Source organism: Saccostrea cucullata, unplaced genomic scaffold (assembly GCF_032062105.1).
Source record: "Saccostrea cucullata isolate Sc308-1 unplaced genomic scaffold, CSIRO_AGI_Scuc_v1 ctg5045, whole genome shotgun sequence".
Taxonomy (NCBI): Eukaryota; Metazoa; Mollusca; class Bivalvia; order Ostreida; family Ostreidae; genus Saccostrea; species Saccostrea cuccullata.
The window spans coordinates 36,871-49,519 of NW_026938079.1; the positions used below are offsets into that span (position 1 = coordinate 36,871).

General features: G+C 30.4%; 1 protein-coding gene across 2 annotated transcripts in view; it reads left to right on the top strand.

Annotated features, from left to right (window-relative positions):
* LOC134249390 (receptor-type tyrosine-protein phosphatase epsilon-like) overlaps window positions 1–12,445 on the top strand; it is a 30,803-nt gene extending 18,358 nt beyond the window's left edge. For both annotated transcript variants that reach the window (XM_062731755.1, XM_062731756.1), the window contains 23 exons: window positions 2,379–2,519; window positions 2,708–2,845; window positions 3,000–3,134; window positions 3,266–3,403; window positions 3,898–4,038; window positions 4,874–4,997; window positions 6,360–6,430; window positions 6,693–6,859; window positions 7,082–7,169; window positions 7,483–7,556; window positions 7,949–7,985; window positions 8,091–8,188; window positions 8,369–8,497; window positions 8,699–8,847; window positions 9,147–9,282; window positions 9,427–9,585; window positions 10,581–10,674; window positions 10,844–10,914; window positions 11,027–11,161; window positions 11,391–11,510; window positions 11,605–11,756; window positions 12,019–12,154; window positions 12,229–12,445. In XM_062731755.1, the coding sequence (XP_062587739.1) occupies window positions 2,379–2,519; window positions 2,708–2,845; window positions 3,000–3,134; window positions 3,266–3,403; window positions 3,898–4,038; window positions 4,874–4,997; window positions 6,360–6,430; window positions 6,693–6,859; window positions 7,082–7,169; window positions 7,483–7,556; window positions 7,949–7,985; window positions 8,091–8,188; window positions 8,369–8,497; window positions 8,699–8,847; window positions 9,147–9,282; window positions 9,427–9,585; window positions 10,581–10,674; window positions 10,844–10,914; window positions 11,027–11,161; window positions 11,391–11,510; window positions 11,605–11,756; window positions 12,019–12,154; window positions 12,229–12,300 (2,705 nt within the window). In that variant the 3' untranslated portion in view covers window positions 12,301–12,445. The remainder of the gene's footprint in view (window positions 1–2,378; window positions 2,520–2,707; window positions 2,846–2,999; window positions 3,135–3,265; window positions 3,404–3,897; window positions 4,039–4,873; window positions 4,998–6,359; window positions 6,431–6,692; window positions 6,860–7,081; window positions 7,170–7,482; window positions 7,557–7,948; window positions 7,986–8,090; window positions 8,189–8,368; window positions 8,498–8,698; window positions 8,848–9,146; window positions 9,283–9,426; window positions 9,586–10,580; window positions 10,675–10,843; window positions 10,915–11,026; window positions 11,162–11,390; window positions 11,511–11,604; window positions 11,757–12,018; window positions 12,155–12,228) is intronic.
* The last annotated feature ends 204 nt before the right edge of the window (window positions 12,446–12,649 follow it).

The following is a 12,649-nucleotide window of genomic DNA, read 5'->3' on the forward strand; positions in this document are numbered from 1 at the left end:
CGTCTTCTCACAAGAATTACATATGTGAAAAGTCAAGGTCAAAAGGTCAAGGTTGTTGGTATCCAATGAAAGGTCTTTTTTTTACAAAGAAAACATTCGTTAAGTATAAATGTCCTGGTATCTACTGTTCGAAAGATATGGCCAACGTGAAAGTTCAAAATTTTTGTATAAATTTGAGTCAAACTCAAAGTTCAAGGGCAAAAGGTAAAATTTGGTGGTACCCAGAGAAAGGTCTTGTCCCAAAAAATAGACATGTGAAATATGAATGCCATAGCTCAACTAAATCAAAAGTTATGGACAAGGTTAAAGTTTTTGCGGACAGACGGACAGCTAGTATAGACAGACTGACGGACAGATAAATGAGATTTGATGTCCCCTCGATTTTGCGAAAGCGGTGGACAATAACTGAAATTAAAACTTTACAAATTCATCACTAATGCTTTACTAATTAGTCAGATGATACTAACTTTTATAACAATTCCTTATAATATTAACCTAATTTATCATTTTCGGAGTAATATGAATACGTTTAACACTATAGATTTACGCTTTCATTCTAAGTTTGAGTATAATGATATTTTAAGTGGCAAATATTATAAAGATTAAGGATGGTTGCAGAAAAATTTTGCACATAAAAGAAAGATTTCATTGTTATGCTCCGGTAAACGAAATTTCAGCGGTATATATTTTTTGTCGTTCACGTCCGTCTGTCTGTCTCTCTGTCTGTTTGCGTGTTTGTCCGTCCGTCACAACAACGTTAACCTTGGCAATAACTTTTGATAAAGTAGAGCTATGACTTATATATTGGGTACCACCAAATTAGACCTTTTGACCTTGACCTTGGAGTTGACCCACTTTAACACAAAAATTCCGAACTATGTTGCCTATAGAATTTACAAATATAAGATGTACTGTCGACTAAATTCCTTAGATGAAACTAGCTATAACATTTTCAATCATGTTGAATGGTCAATTTTTTCTATGCTTCCATTCTGAAAAATTTGAACTCTCTTGTAGACTACAAACTTTTTAAAAATTTTGCATAAAATTTCTGAAGGTAATATTACCATATTGTTTGTAATGTAATTTTCCTGCTATATATATTTCACTGTTTGTTTGTATGAAGAAATGAAAATAAATAAATAAATAAAAAAAAAAATTCCGAACTATTACTTTGGCCATAACTTTTAAATAGTAGATACTAGGACTTTCATATTTCATATACGCATTTCTTGTGACAAGGCATTTCATTGGATAACAACAACCTTTTCCTTTTCACCTTAACCTTAGAATTTTTTATACTTGTGAAAAAATTTATTCTCGGCCATAACCTTTGAACAGAAAGGAAAAGGGCTTTCATATTTCACCTATGTTATCTTTGTGAGAAGACCTTTCATTGGATACAAAGAACTTTCACCCTTTGACTTTGACCTTGAGGTTTTATACACTTTTACACAAAAATTCCGAACTTTTACTTTCGCCATAACTTTTGAATGGTAGATACTAGGACTTTCATATCTCACATATGTATTCTTTGTGGCAAATTCTTCTATTGAATACCAACAACCTTGACCTATTGACCTTGAATATTTATGTACTTGTGAAAAAACTTTTACTTGATCATAACTTTTGAACGGTAAGGGATAGGACTCTCATACTTCACAGACATTTAATATGTAATCCTTGTAATAAGACCTTTCATTGGAACAAAGAACTTTAACCCTTTCATGACCTTGGAATTTAACTTTCTTTTAAAAAACAAACGTTGACCATTATTATTAAAGGGTAAGGGCTAAGGCTTTCATGTTTCACATATTTAAACCTTGTGACAAGACCTTTCATTGGATATCAAGAATGACCTTGACTTTGGAGCTTGACCCCTACTTTTAATAAAAAAAAAACTTCAAGTAATAATATATTTAATTTGCAATTAAGAAAAGTTGAATCTTCGATGTAATTGCCATACGGTGTCACCAGGTTCGCTTCCTTATAACTTTTGATTGAGAAGAGATAGGGCTTTCATATCTAACATGTGCATTACATGTACCTATATGTGACATTTTTGACACAATATGTCATTGAAAATGACATCCCAGCCACAAAGACACCGAAAACGGGGGACGACATTTCTTTGAATTTGCTTGTTTAATATGAAATGCATTACCGGCAACCATACACTTACATGATCAAAGCCATAATATTTCAAAATTATGCAAAGCTATATTTAATCTATAATCGTGATGTGTTGAGATAATGCCCACAATAAAACGTCATATAAGAGTCAATGTTTACCTCTAAGTGTTAGATAAAATAAAAAATATTATGCATAAAAAGTTGTTTTTCAAAAGTATTTTACACAATGGTGTTTATTTTGACAGTTTGCCAAAAGGGGTTTTATGGAGAAAACTGCTCAAGAACATGCAGTTCGTTTTGCAGAGAGCAACTTCGTTGTAACAACGAAAATGGGAACTGTTTCAATGGCTGCATGGATGGATACATAGAACCAAAATGCAATGAAAGTGTGTTTGACTAAGTAGTTCATATTTTTCTAAATTCCGCTTCACAAAACAAAGAATGTGCTTTAATGATAATATGGATGTACTTTAAATCATACTATTTTAAATAATGAACGTCTGAATTGCTCTTCTTTATAAATTGTCTTTATTAAGCAAACAAAAATATGGAAATAATAGTCTAATTTCATAAGGTTGCATCGGAGGGTGGTATGGAAAAAACTGCTCTGAACCTTGTAATGAAAACTGTGTAAATCAGGCCTGTGATCATAAAGATGGTATGTGTGTGTTTGGATGTACACCAGGCTGGACGTCTGCCAACTGTTCTAAAGGTATGAATTCAAGACAGCAATCAGTTGCATTTCTGTAATAAACTGTGTAATATTTTATAAAGAAATTACACTTCATTTTAAGTCAAGTTCATTTAAACTGAATATGGAAATTCTAGTCCTACTTTAGTAATTTAATGTGTTATACCTTTTGTAGCCTGTGAAAAAGGATACTACGGCAAAAACTGCTCAAAAACCTGTTTCAATTGCCTAAAGAATGATTGTGTACCTCTCAATGGGACCTGTATTCATGGATGTGACGACGGATACATAGGCCATAATTGCGAAAAACGTATCTTTTCTTTATTATACCGATTATTTTAATAGATACTTTTTTTTCAAATTGGAGCAAACTAAACGTATCTTCTTGTTTTAGAAAGTCTTATTCTATTGTTCTTGCGAAACGTTTTTTTTTTCTTAAAGCTTGCGATGTAGGAATGTATGGGAAGATGTGCTCCAATTCATGTAATCAAAATTGTGCCTACAAGTCATGTAACAACACCGATGGTGGATGTAAGCATGGCTGTGAGGCAGGATGGATGGGTTTTAACTGTTCTGAAGGTACGTTGTTAGGCTTGAAAAATGCTAAACTACAAGTGTTATTTACACCACATTTTATGATCCATATATCCATATCTCATGGTTCAAAATACTTCACAGTAAGGGAAGTTGTACATAGAAGTTCCTAAAATCTTAAACTTTATTTTCAAGAAAGTAATCACAATTAAAACGTGTGATTTTAAAAGTTTTCAAAACGGAACAAAATATTTATTCATATTACAGATTTCTTTAGAATATCATTCAACCCCCTCCCCAATTACTTAGAATCAATTCTCATACGTCTTTATCTTACAGTTGTACGTTAATAGTTGCATGACAATTGTAGAATTATTTTATATCAACATTGTTTAATTATGAAAGAATATTGCATATATTTTTAAAGAATTTTATGTAGGATACGGAACATCCTATATTCATTAAGCTTTTACAGTTCTTACTTGACTGTGTGAATGCACATATAACATGGTTCCTTACAAATTAAATTTTTTTAATAGAATGTATGCTTGGAAGGTATGGAGAAAATTGCAGAAAAAATTGTGGTAGCTGTGCAGAAAACGAAACCTGTGATAGGTTTAATGGTACTTGCAGAAATGGATGTACAAAAGCATTCACAGGAGAAAAGTGTAATGATAGAGGTAACATTTGATTTCTGAAGGTGAAATAATCCATAGTAAATAGTTATTTGTGTTATTATGGTATTCCATAGTTGTTATTCTGCTAATTACCTTTCAATCTTTTCACGTTTACGTTTTAAGTCGAATTGAACTTAACGTTCTTTGTATGTGATAATCTCAAACTGTCGATACCATAATGATTCAGGTCAGATCACAAATGAGATTTATTTATCATTTCATTGATTTATTATAATTATTATTTTTTATTCCTTGGGAAAATGTTGATGTTAAACTTAATGTCTCAGAAATGAAACGTTTTACGTGTAGCTTGATTTTATAATTGTCAAAATTTTGCATTTTTCAACTTTTAACTCAGAAAGGTTATGGAGGTAGCAATTTATCTATACAATATGTGCACATAGCGGGAATTTAACGATTATGCATGCAACTGATCCTAAATAAATGTAAAAATCCTTACAGTGAATAACTCCTATATCCTATAACATTTAAATATATGTCTGATTTCAAATGTTAAATAAGTTCTTCTTTATCACTAAATTACAAAAATGAAGCAAAATATCGTAAAACAAAATAATATAATTTAACATCGATTAAAAACATATTTGCAAAATACTTTTACAAGAGTAACTTTGATTTGAGTCAAGTTTTCCAAGGTAGCCAGTAACGAAAAATTCTGTTGCTGAATAAATTCATTTATCTAAAAAAAAAAAAGATAAAAAATGGAGAATTCTTTCAATATTAACAACATGTAAGTCCTTAAGATAACAAATATACCCAATAATCTCGTCTTGCGAAATTAGAATTTTGATATACTACATTTTTTTATTTCTTTCAGTGTTGACTTTGAGGAAGACAGCATTAGAGAGAGAGGCGGCAGATAACGGTGTTCTGGGCGGTTCATTGGCTACATGCTTTCTCTTAATAGGAGCTGTTGTGATCATAACTTTATTTATCATTCGGTACTTGCACTGTAATTTAATCAGTAATTTTTTTGTTTTATATCATAAAATATATTGTTAAATTTTTTGGCATTGTTTAGACTGGTTTTCTCTCTGTGTCTGACCTTTCATGGTACCCCAAAAGATCGATTGTTCTATGGTCGTTCGATAAACAATAAGTAGCATGAAATATATGGAGATAACGAACAGAACTCAAGCCCAAACATTAAGACAATACCAAATAGGAACAGAGCAAAAACGGACCTTCAAAATCTCAGTGGGGTTAAGTGCCATGGAGGATTAACAATTGGCAACAATTGGAAAATGTGTGGAACCTTCCGATGAGACCTTGAAAACTGTGAGTTCCCGTGTCACAGTAGGAGTTGGCACGATAAACATCCCTCTCTGCTAAATGGCCCTGATTGGTAACGTCTCTACATGATTGGAGAACTCGCGAATTGGACGTAACATAACGTACCATCAATTAATCAGTCTCTGTATGTATATGATTAAACTTGATTCAAGTGTTTGCTTTTGTATACTATCTATTACAGTTGTATATCTAAACAGGATTTGAAAGACACAAAGGTCACATTAAATCGCAGAGAAAATAACCAATGACTTAAAAATGCATTTACATACTAGTATGCATATCATTTGTGGTTCTACTGTAGAATAGACAACAAACAAAAGGTTAACCTATAATTTAAAGAAAAGTTTTAATAAACAAAAGGTAATTTTAGAAATATTATCAAATTTCTAAAATATTCTTAAATATTCATTCTTGATACAAGGGTAATTTACATGTAGTAAGTAACATTGGATGTCTTTATCTCGATTTAAAGTCATTTAAAAAGAAGAAAGGAAATTGATAGGGGTTTATAAAATATTGCTTTTAATTATGAATTTGAGCATGTATATGAAAGCCCATTAATTGTTCAAACTAAAACAATAAAGTTGACGATATGTGTGTTCTCGATGACAAAAATTATTTTCTTTCTTATAAAATTAACTTATCCTTTCATACGTCATATAAGTATTTTAGAGTGATTGAAAGATTGTTGTTTTACGACCCGTTGAAGAATTTTTCAATCAAACAGAGACTTCTATTTTTATGACAAGGTTTTGAACATTTCATCAAAAGACTCAAAATTTTCGTTTTAAAGGACCGAGCGCTTAGTGAAGAAACAATTGCTGTCTACCTTCATAGAGTTGCGGCCGAGGTTTAAACTCACGACCTTCCGAATGAGTTGTTCTTCCACTGAATTATTTGTACAGTCTTGTATTTCAAAACTATATTATTTTCTTAGTGCAAATACATGCAAGTTAAATAAAAAGGTTTCCTTTTTTAAATAGATTAATCAATTTACCTTTGTTTTGCAGGCGGAAGAGAAATATCAAGGGAAAGGACACTTCAAATCGACAACAAAGTTCAGTCGCATTGACTTCAAATGGTAGTGTTTTTTATTCAATCGATAAAATCATTGAATGAACGATTGTAATTAAATTAAGATTTAATCTAAACATAAAAAAAGACTTAATTTGTTTTGTCCAAGCATATTCAAGCATTAACTTATAAAAGTTTTGTAACTCTAGAATTTCAACAGTGTAGAAAAATCACGATATGTACTTTTATATCTTATGAATATGAAATTTTTCAGATGAATGTTATCTAGGAGAATTGTGTGTTGAAACGTTGTTTTTGTTTTCTATCAGGCCATGAAGAAATTGAAATAAATGGCTTTGACAACGTAGTCTTTAAAACACAACCTGTACCAGAAAAGATTTCTCCAAAGCACAAAACGATAACAATTTTGGAGTTAGAGGAAAGAATAAAGTTCATGTCTGACAATGAGAATGCTTCTTTTAAAAAAGAATATGAGGTATGAAAACAAATAAGAGTTCATTTGCAATTTTTTAAGTAATTATCTAATCAATCAATAACATATTTAAAAAAATCAATAACATGACATTCAAGTTATACATATATGAGTATCTGTATTTTCATAATGATTCCTTATCTTGCAAAAAAAAAAAAATTAGAACAAATTTTAGTAAACTTAATTTAAATTTCATTTACTAAAATGTTATTGTTCTGAATTAAGAAAATACCAAAAGGAGAATTATATCCTTGTACTGAAGGGAAAAAACCTGAGAACGTCTCAAAAAATCGATACACGACAACTTTTCCTTGTAAGTATGTATTTGCTTTTATATCATAAAAATCGTCAGGTTAAAATTTCAGAGTATGTTCTGAAACCTCTCTTTATAACTTGGATTTTTTATTATCTCATTACGTGATATAACACACACAATATACTGCTTTGTAAATTGAATGATGTTACATAGTATTCTCTCATGTTCTGTTATCACCTTTTTAATTCGAACTTCAGAATTCTAACATTGAATACGTTTATTAGGATGTTTATGATTAAGCTATAATTATTATTAAGTACATATGTTTTTCTTTTTTTTATTATTCTAAACCATACCGTACAATTTATAGATGACCATTCGAGAGTTATCCTAAAGAAATTAAATCCTAAGGAATCAGACTATATCAATGCAAACTACATTGAGGTGAGTTTTTACAATTCCTAGCAAATATTTACTTTCACTGTATATTTCCTCGTTTTTCCTTTTTGAAAACAAGACCTTCTTCATATGAACCATTAACAACAATTTATAGGCATGTTTTAATTAAAGCCATTTGAAACTCTAAACATAAAAGAGATGTTGGAAAGCCAACTTTTTCATGCTTATTCATCAATGTGTGGACTGTATATTGTTTTCTCTGGGTTTTTTTTCGCTAATTTGGTATGAAAAACTTAAAACAGATATAAATAATGCTATTTTTAAAACACATTTCTTTTGTTTTTGAGTAAATTTAACCCGTCTATAATGTAATCCAAGCTTGCGTAAAGTGTCTTATGCTAAGTCATATTATAAATTTATCTTCTGTTTGCTTGAAGAATGCACAAGGACGAAGGGCTTATATTGCCACACAAGGTAAATTGAAAATTAAATATTGATTTAATATGGACGATTGAAATTTTAAACCAAAAATGAGTCAATTATTAGTGATATATATTTTTGTATTATTTGTTTATTAAGGGCCAAAACCAAAGACCATTGCAGACTTCTGGAGAATGGTTTGGCAAGAAAATGTTTCTATCATCGTTTGTCTAACTAATTTAAAAGAAGGCATGAAGGTAAAGTACAATTAATTTAGATTATAATAATTATAACATATACTATATGTGCAAGCAAAAATATTCTCATTAAACTTAGAATAAGTCATTCTTTCTCCTTTTAACCGACATAATCGTTTTTCTTTTCTTTTACTTTTTAAAGTAAAATCAATATTATCAGTTGAATCTTTTTTCATTTAGACGAAATGTGCCCTGTATTGGCCAAATGTTAACGACAAAATTCAGAACGGCCAACTGTACGTGAGGCAACAAGATGAGAAAGTTTACGCAAACCACACAATAAGAAAATTACGGATCCAAAATACTGTTGTGAGTTGACCAATAATTTTGAATCATTCATTTAAATAATCTTATATATTTATAAATATTTTTATGTTGAGTATGATGAATGATATACTTGTATATTATTTCGAGATTTTCCACAAAATTTTCATAATGAATGCACAAGTTCTTGAAAACACTCCATGGATATCATTAATTTTTTCAAACTATTTAATCTTCATTGGGTAGGAAAATACTGAGCGTGACGTCATAATGTTCCACTATACACAATGGCCAGATCACGCGGTCGCTGATCCATTAAGTCTCGTAGTATTTCATCGTCACGTGATGAGGATGTCTGCAATTTACTACGCGGAATATTCATTAGTTCACTGCAGGTATGATGCTATTTATAAAAGATATACCCATTGTGTTTGAAATTTTTGCCTGATCTAAGTATTTTTTCTAAAGCTTATAAATAATCAATATTTTTCCTTTTTGGATTTTCATGTGAAATTTGACTGACACTTAACTATTCCCAATTTCACTCTGCTTTGAAGGACACAGAATTCTTGTTTCAGAAATATCGAAAAATGTAACTGCAAATATATCAAATTGCAATAAAATAATCTCTATGAAAAACATAATGAAAGCTTGTCAATCGTGATATTTATTTTTTTTTATTTGAAAAAAAAAGTGCAGGTGTAGGAAGAACAGGGACATATATTGCACTTGACGCCCTCTATCGGCAAGCTGACGAAACAGGAAAAATTAATGTACCAAAATATTTAGAAACTATGAGAAAAGACAGAATGAATATGATACAGGGCGAGGTATTACATTAACAATTTTTGATAGCATCATCGATTAAACATTTGATTTAAAATATTTAATTATAAATTTTAAAAGTTTAAAATTATTTATAAACACCATGAATCACTTTCAACTCAAAAATTGTACATAATTTTAATATACAGGATCAGTACAAAACAGTTTACTTGGCGTTATACGAATCGTTCAGAGGAAGAGCAAGATCTATCTCTACAGACAGATTTCTAGAACAATTCCAGGAGCAGAGCTGTCACACCAATCTTGGACATGTGGCCAACAAATCTCCCTTATCTGCTGAATTTGAGGTGATTGTTGTTCAAATAAATGTTATATATCTTATAACAGCCCACCTGACTTAATAGATTGCAAGCTTCTTGTTCTGTCTCTATTTATCGTATGTCCGTAAATTAGACATCTTAAGAATCATGGTATAGATTCAAAACAACTTTTGAACATATTATCCCTTACGATAGATTTTTTTTGCTTTGTGTTATGAAATGTTTGTGAAAATTCAATTTTTTTTGTAAGCAGCATTGTGATTACTATAGACAGATTTGTCTGCAATTTGCTGGCCACCTTAATTTGTATGAAAAAGAATCTTTCAAAAAGAATCTTCCTTCAAATCAGCAAGCATATGATAAAGCATGTCGATACACTATACAATCTATGCAAGCAAACTATGTGGTGCAGTTTCAAGTTTATTCAAAACATGGTCACGGGCACCATGATTGGATCTCAACAGAGATGAAAGTTTTGGGGAACAGAATTAAGTCATTACTTTAAGAACAAGAAAACCATCATTAATCTTTTAATTCCACATGAAATCATCAAAAAGAGGGCAGAATTTGAGTAACTGGTACACTAGGTACAGACTGGGTTTTAACATTTTAACAGGATTTTATGATTAAAATCCTTTCAAAATTTTCGTCTTAAAACAGCAAAGCCACGACAATCCATATTGTATGCAACCTTTCTTAAGAGATACATCCAGTTTTCCGTTTTGCATCGGAGTAAATAATGGATTCAAATTCACAACAGATATTAATAAACATAAGTTTAAAATTGATTGAATTCATTTTCTTATATAAATGGACACAAGGCTAGGTGAAGTCAAAAATCGGGAATCAAAATTTACATAATACGTAAAAATCTTTTCAAAATCTTCTTCTAAAGTTAGTGTCATTGCAGCCCATGGACATCTTGTTTAGTGTTTTATGAAAACGTTCATCTTTCATTAGCATTTCTTACATATATGTCATATCATCTGCAGTTTTTATAAAATTTGATTTTGTTTTATTAGGAGTTATTCTCTTTGAGAAAAGAATATTTCGAGACAGATTACGAATTTGGAAGAAAGAATATGGAGGCAAACTTATCTCCCAATATATTGCCTGGTAATTAAATAAAAAGTTTGAAAGTATTTTTTTTTCTTTTTGATTGATCTTACAAGGCACGTTATAATTGAAAGTGATCTATATTTCAATAAGACTTTCAGACATTTATACAAAAATCGTTATCAACCGTTTATACATGCATTTACTCTCTTATTACAATCTATTGTAGTTGATGCGTATATGTGTCATATGGTTGACTCAAAGGGAGCAAGGAGATACTATAATGCAATTGTATTACAGGTATATATTTAATGAATATACCTGTTAAATTGATTAATTTTCGTCTCCGATTATAAATTTTCTTAAAATTGACAAATTGAGAAACAATATTATTATGAATTTCTAATTTCAGTCTTTCACGAGGAGTGACTGTCTTATTAGCGCCCAATTTCCGCTTCCGGATTATGTAGAAGACTTCTTGAGTCTCGTGAGAGCGTTTTATACTCCAATCATTGTTTCATTATTTCCATTGAGAGAGTTTCCATCGGTAAATGAATTCAATCGTCTATTTTCATTCATGACAGAAAATAACTCAAAGAATAACAGTTACAGTCGAAATAAGTTTGAAACATAAGAGCTGCAGTGTGAAATTAAGCAAAATTGGTTATGGAATAATCGCTTTTGTTTACATTTTATTTTATTATAATAGACCCTTTGCAAAGGATTCTCTTTAATTGTTTAATTTCTCTAATTGTTTTCCTTTTATCAACTTCTAGTCTTCGTTTTGGGTCCCAAGGAAGAATGAAAACAAAACAGTAGGAGAACACACCACCAAATTTTCAGATTGTACCAAAATGCCAAGCATCATCAAAACCAATATCGTATTGCACTCTAAGGTTTGAATCAACATACTAGATAAATTAATTGTTTCATTGAATTAAATAAAGAATATTTTTTCAATCCTTTTTGTTTTTCACCTATAACCTATAGGTGGGAAGTGATGTTCGAGTTACAATACTAGAAAGCACCACCTGGAAAGGTGAAAACGATACAACTGGTAGAAGAATCTTAATTGATTTGATTAAAGAGGCAAAGATGGAAGAGACCACTTACCCTGGTGCAAGGATTCTTGTACTATCAAGGTATGTCTTATATAAGTCATCATGATTCTTCTGAAAATGAGTAAAATAGCAGGAATAGAAATTAATATGCACCCATTTCTTTATCTACTACACTATTTTCTATGTCTTATAAGTCATCCTGGTTTTCAAAATACAATAAAGAACTCAAGAGAATTAAAATACATATTCAATTGTCTTTTTGAAATTGACTATATACTAGCATTTAGAAGTTCAAATGTGTCATAAAGTACTAAAATCATTTATGAACTAAATATTTTGTTAGTGATGGTGCAAAGCGCTGTGGACAATTCTGTGTTGTATACAATGCACTGGAACAAATGTCCATGGATGGAGAAGTGGATATATTTACCATAACACGACAGCTACAGATCCGTCGTCCTGAGTTTATAAACAACTTGGTAATCCTTCACAAAATTTTTTGATATTTTTTTAAAATTTAATTTCTTGCTAGTAATTCTTTTCATATTTTTAGGAGGATTACCAATTTTGTTATGATGCCGTTGCTGATTACCTACAAAATGATACAGTGTATGCAAACTGCTAGAAACAAAATTTTGTGGAACCTTGATTTTATCATATTTTATTGTAATTTAACTTTTAGGAATAAGCCTAGTGGAATTTTAAAAAGTGACTTGACTATCGAATATTAAAACGTGTGTTAGTGATAATGAATTTTACAAAGGTTTCTCCGTTTTCTGATAATATTTCTACAAACTGTGTTCTTGCGTTTTTATTTTCATTCGTTTTCCCTTTAATCAGAAAGCTTATATAATGTTTTTCTTGTAACGTTCAACGACTGTGTGTCAAGTCATTACCAAATGTTTACTTGTACCCGAAAACACAAAATGAGAACAAAATTTTAACGAAAATAAATTTAACATGTGCATATTTAC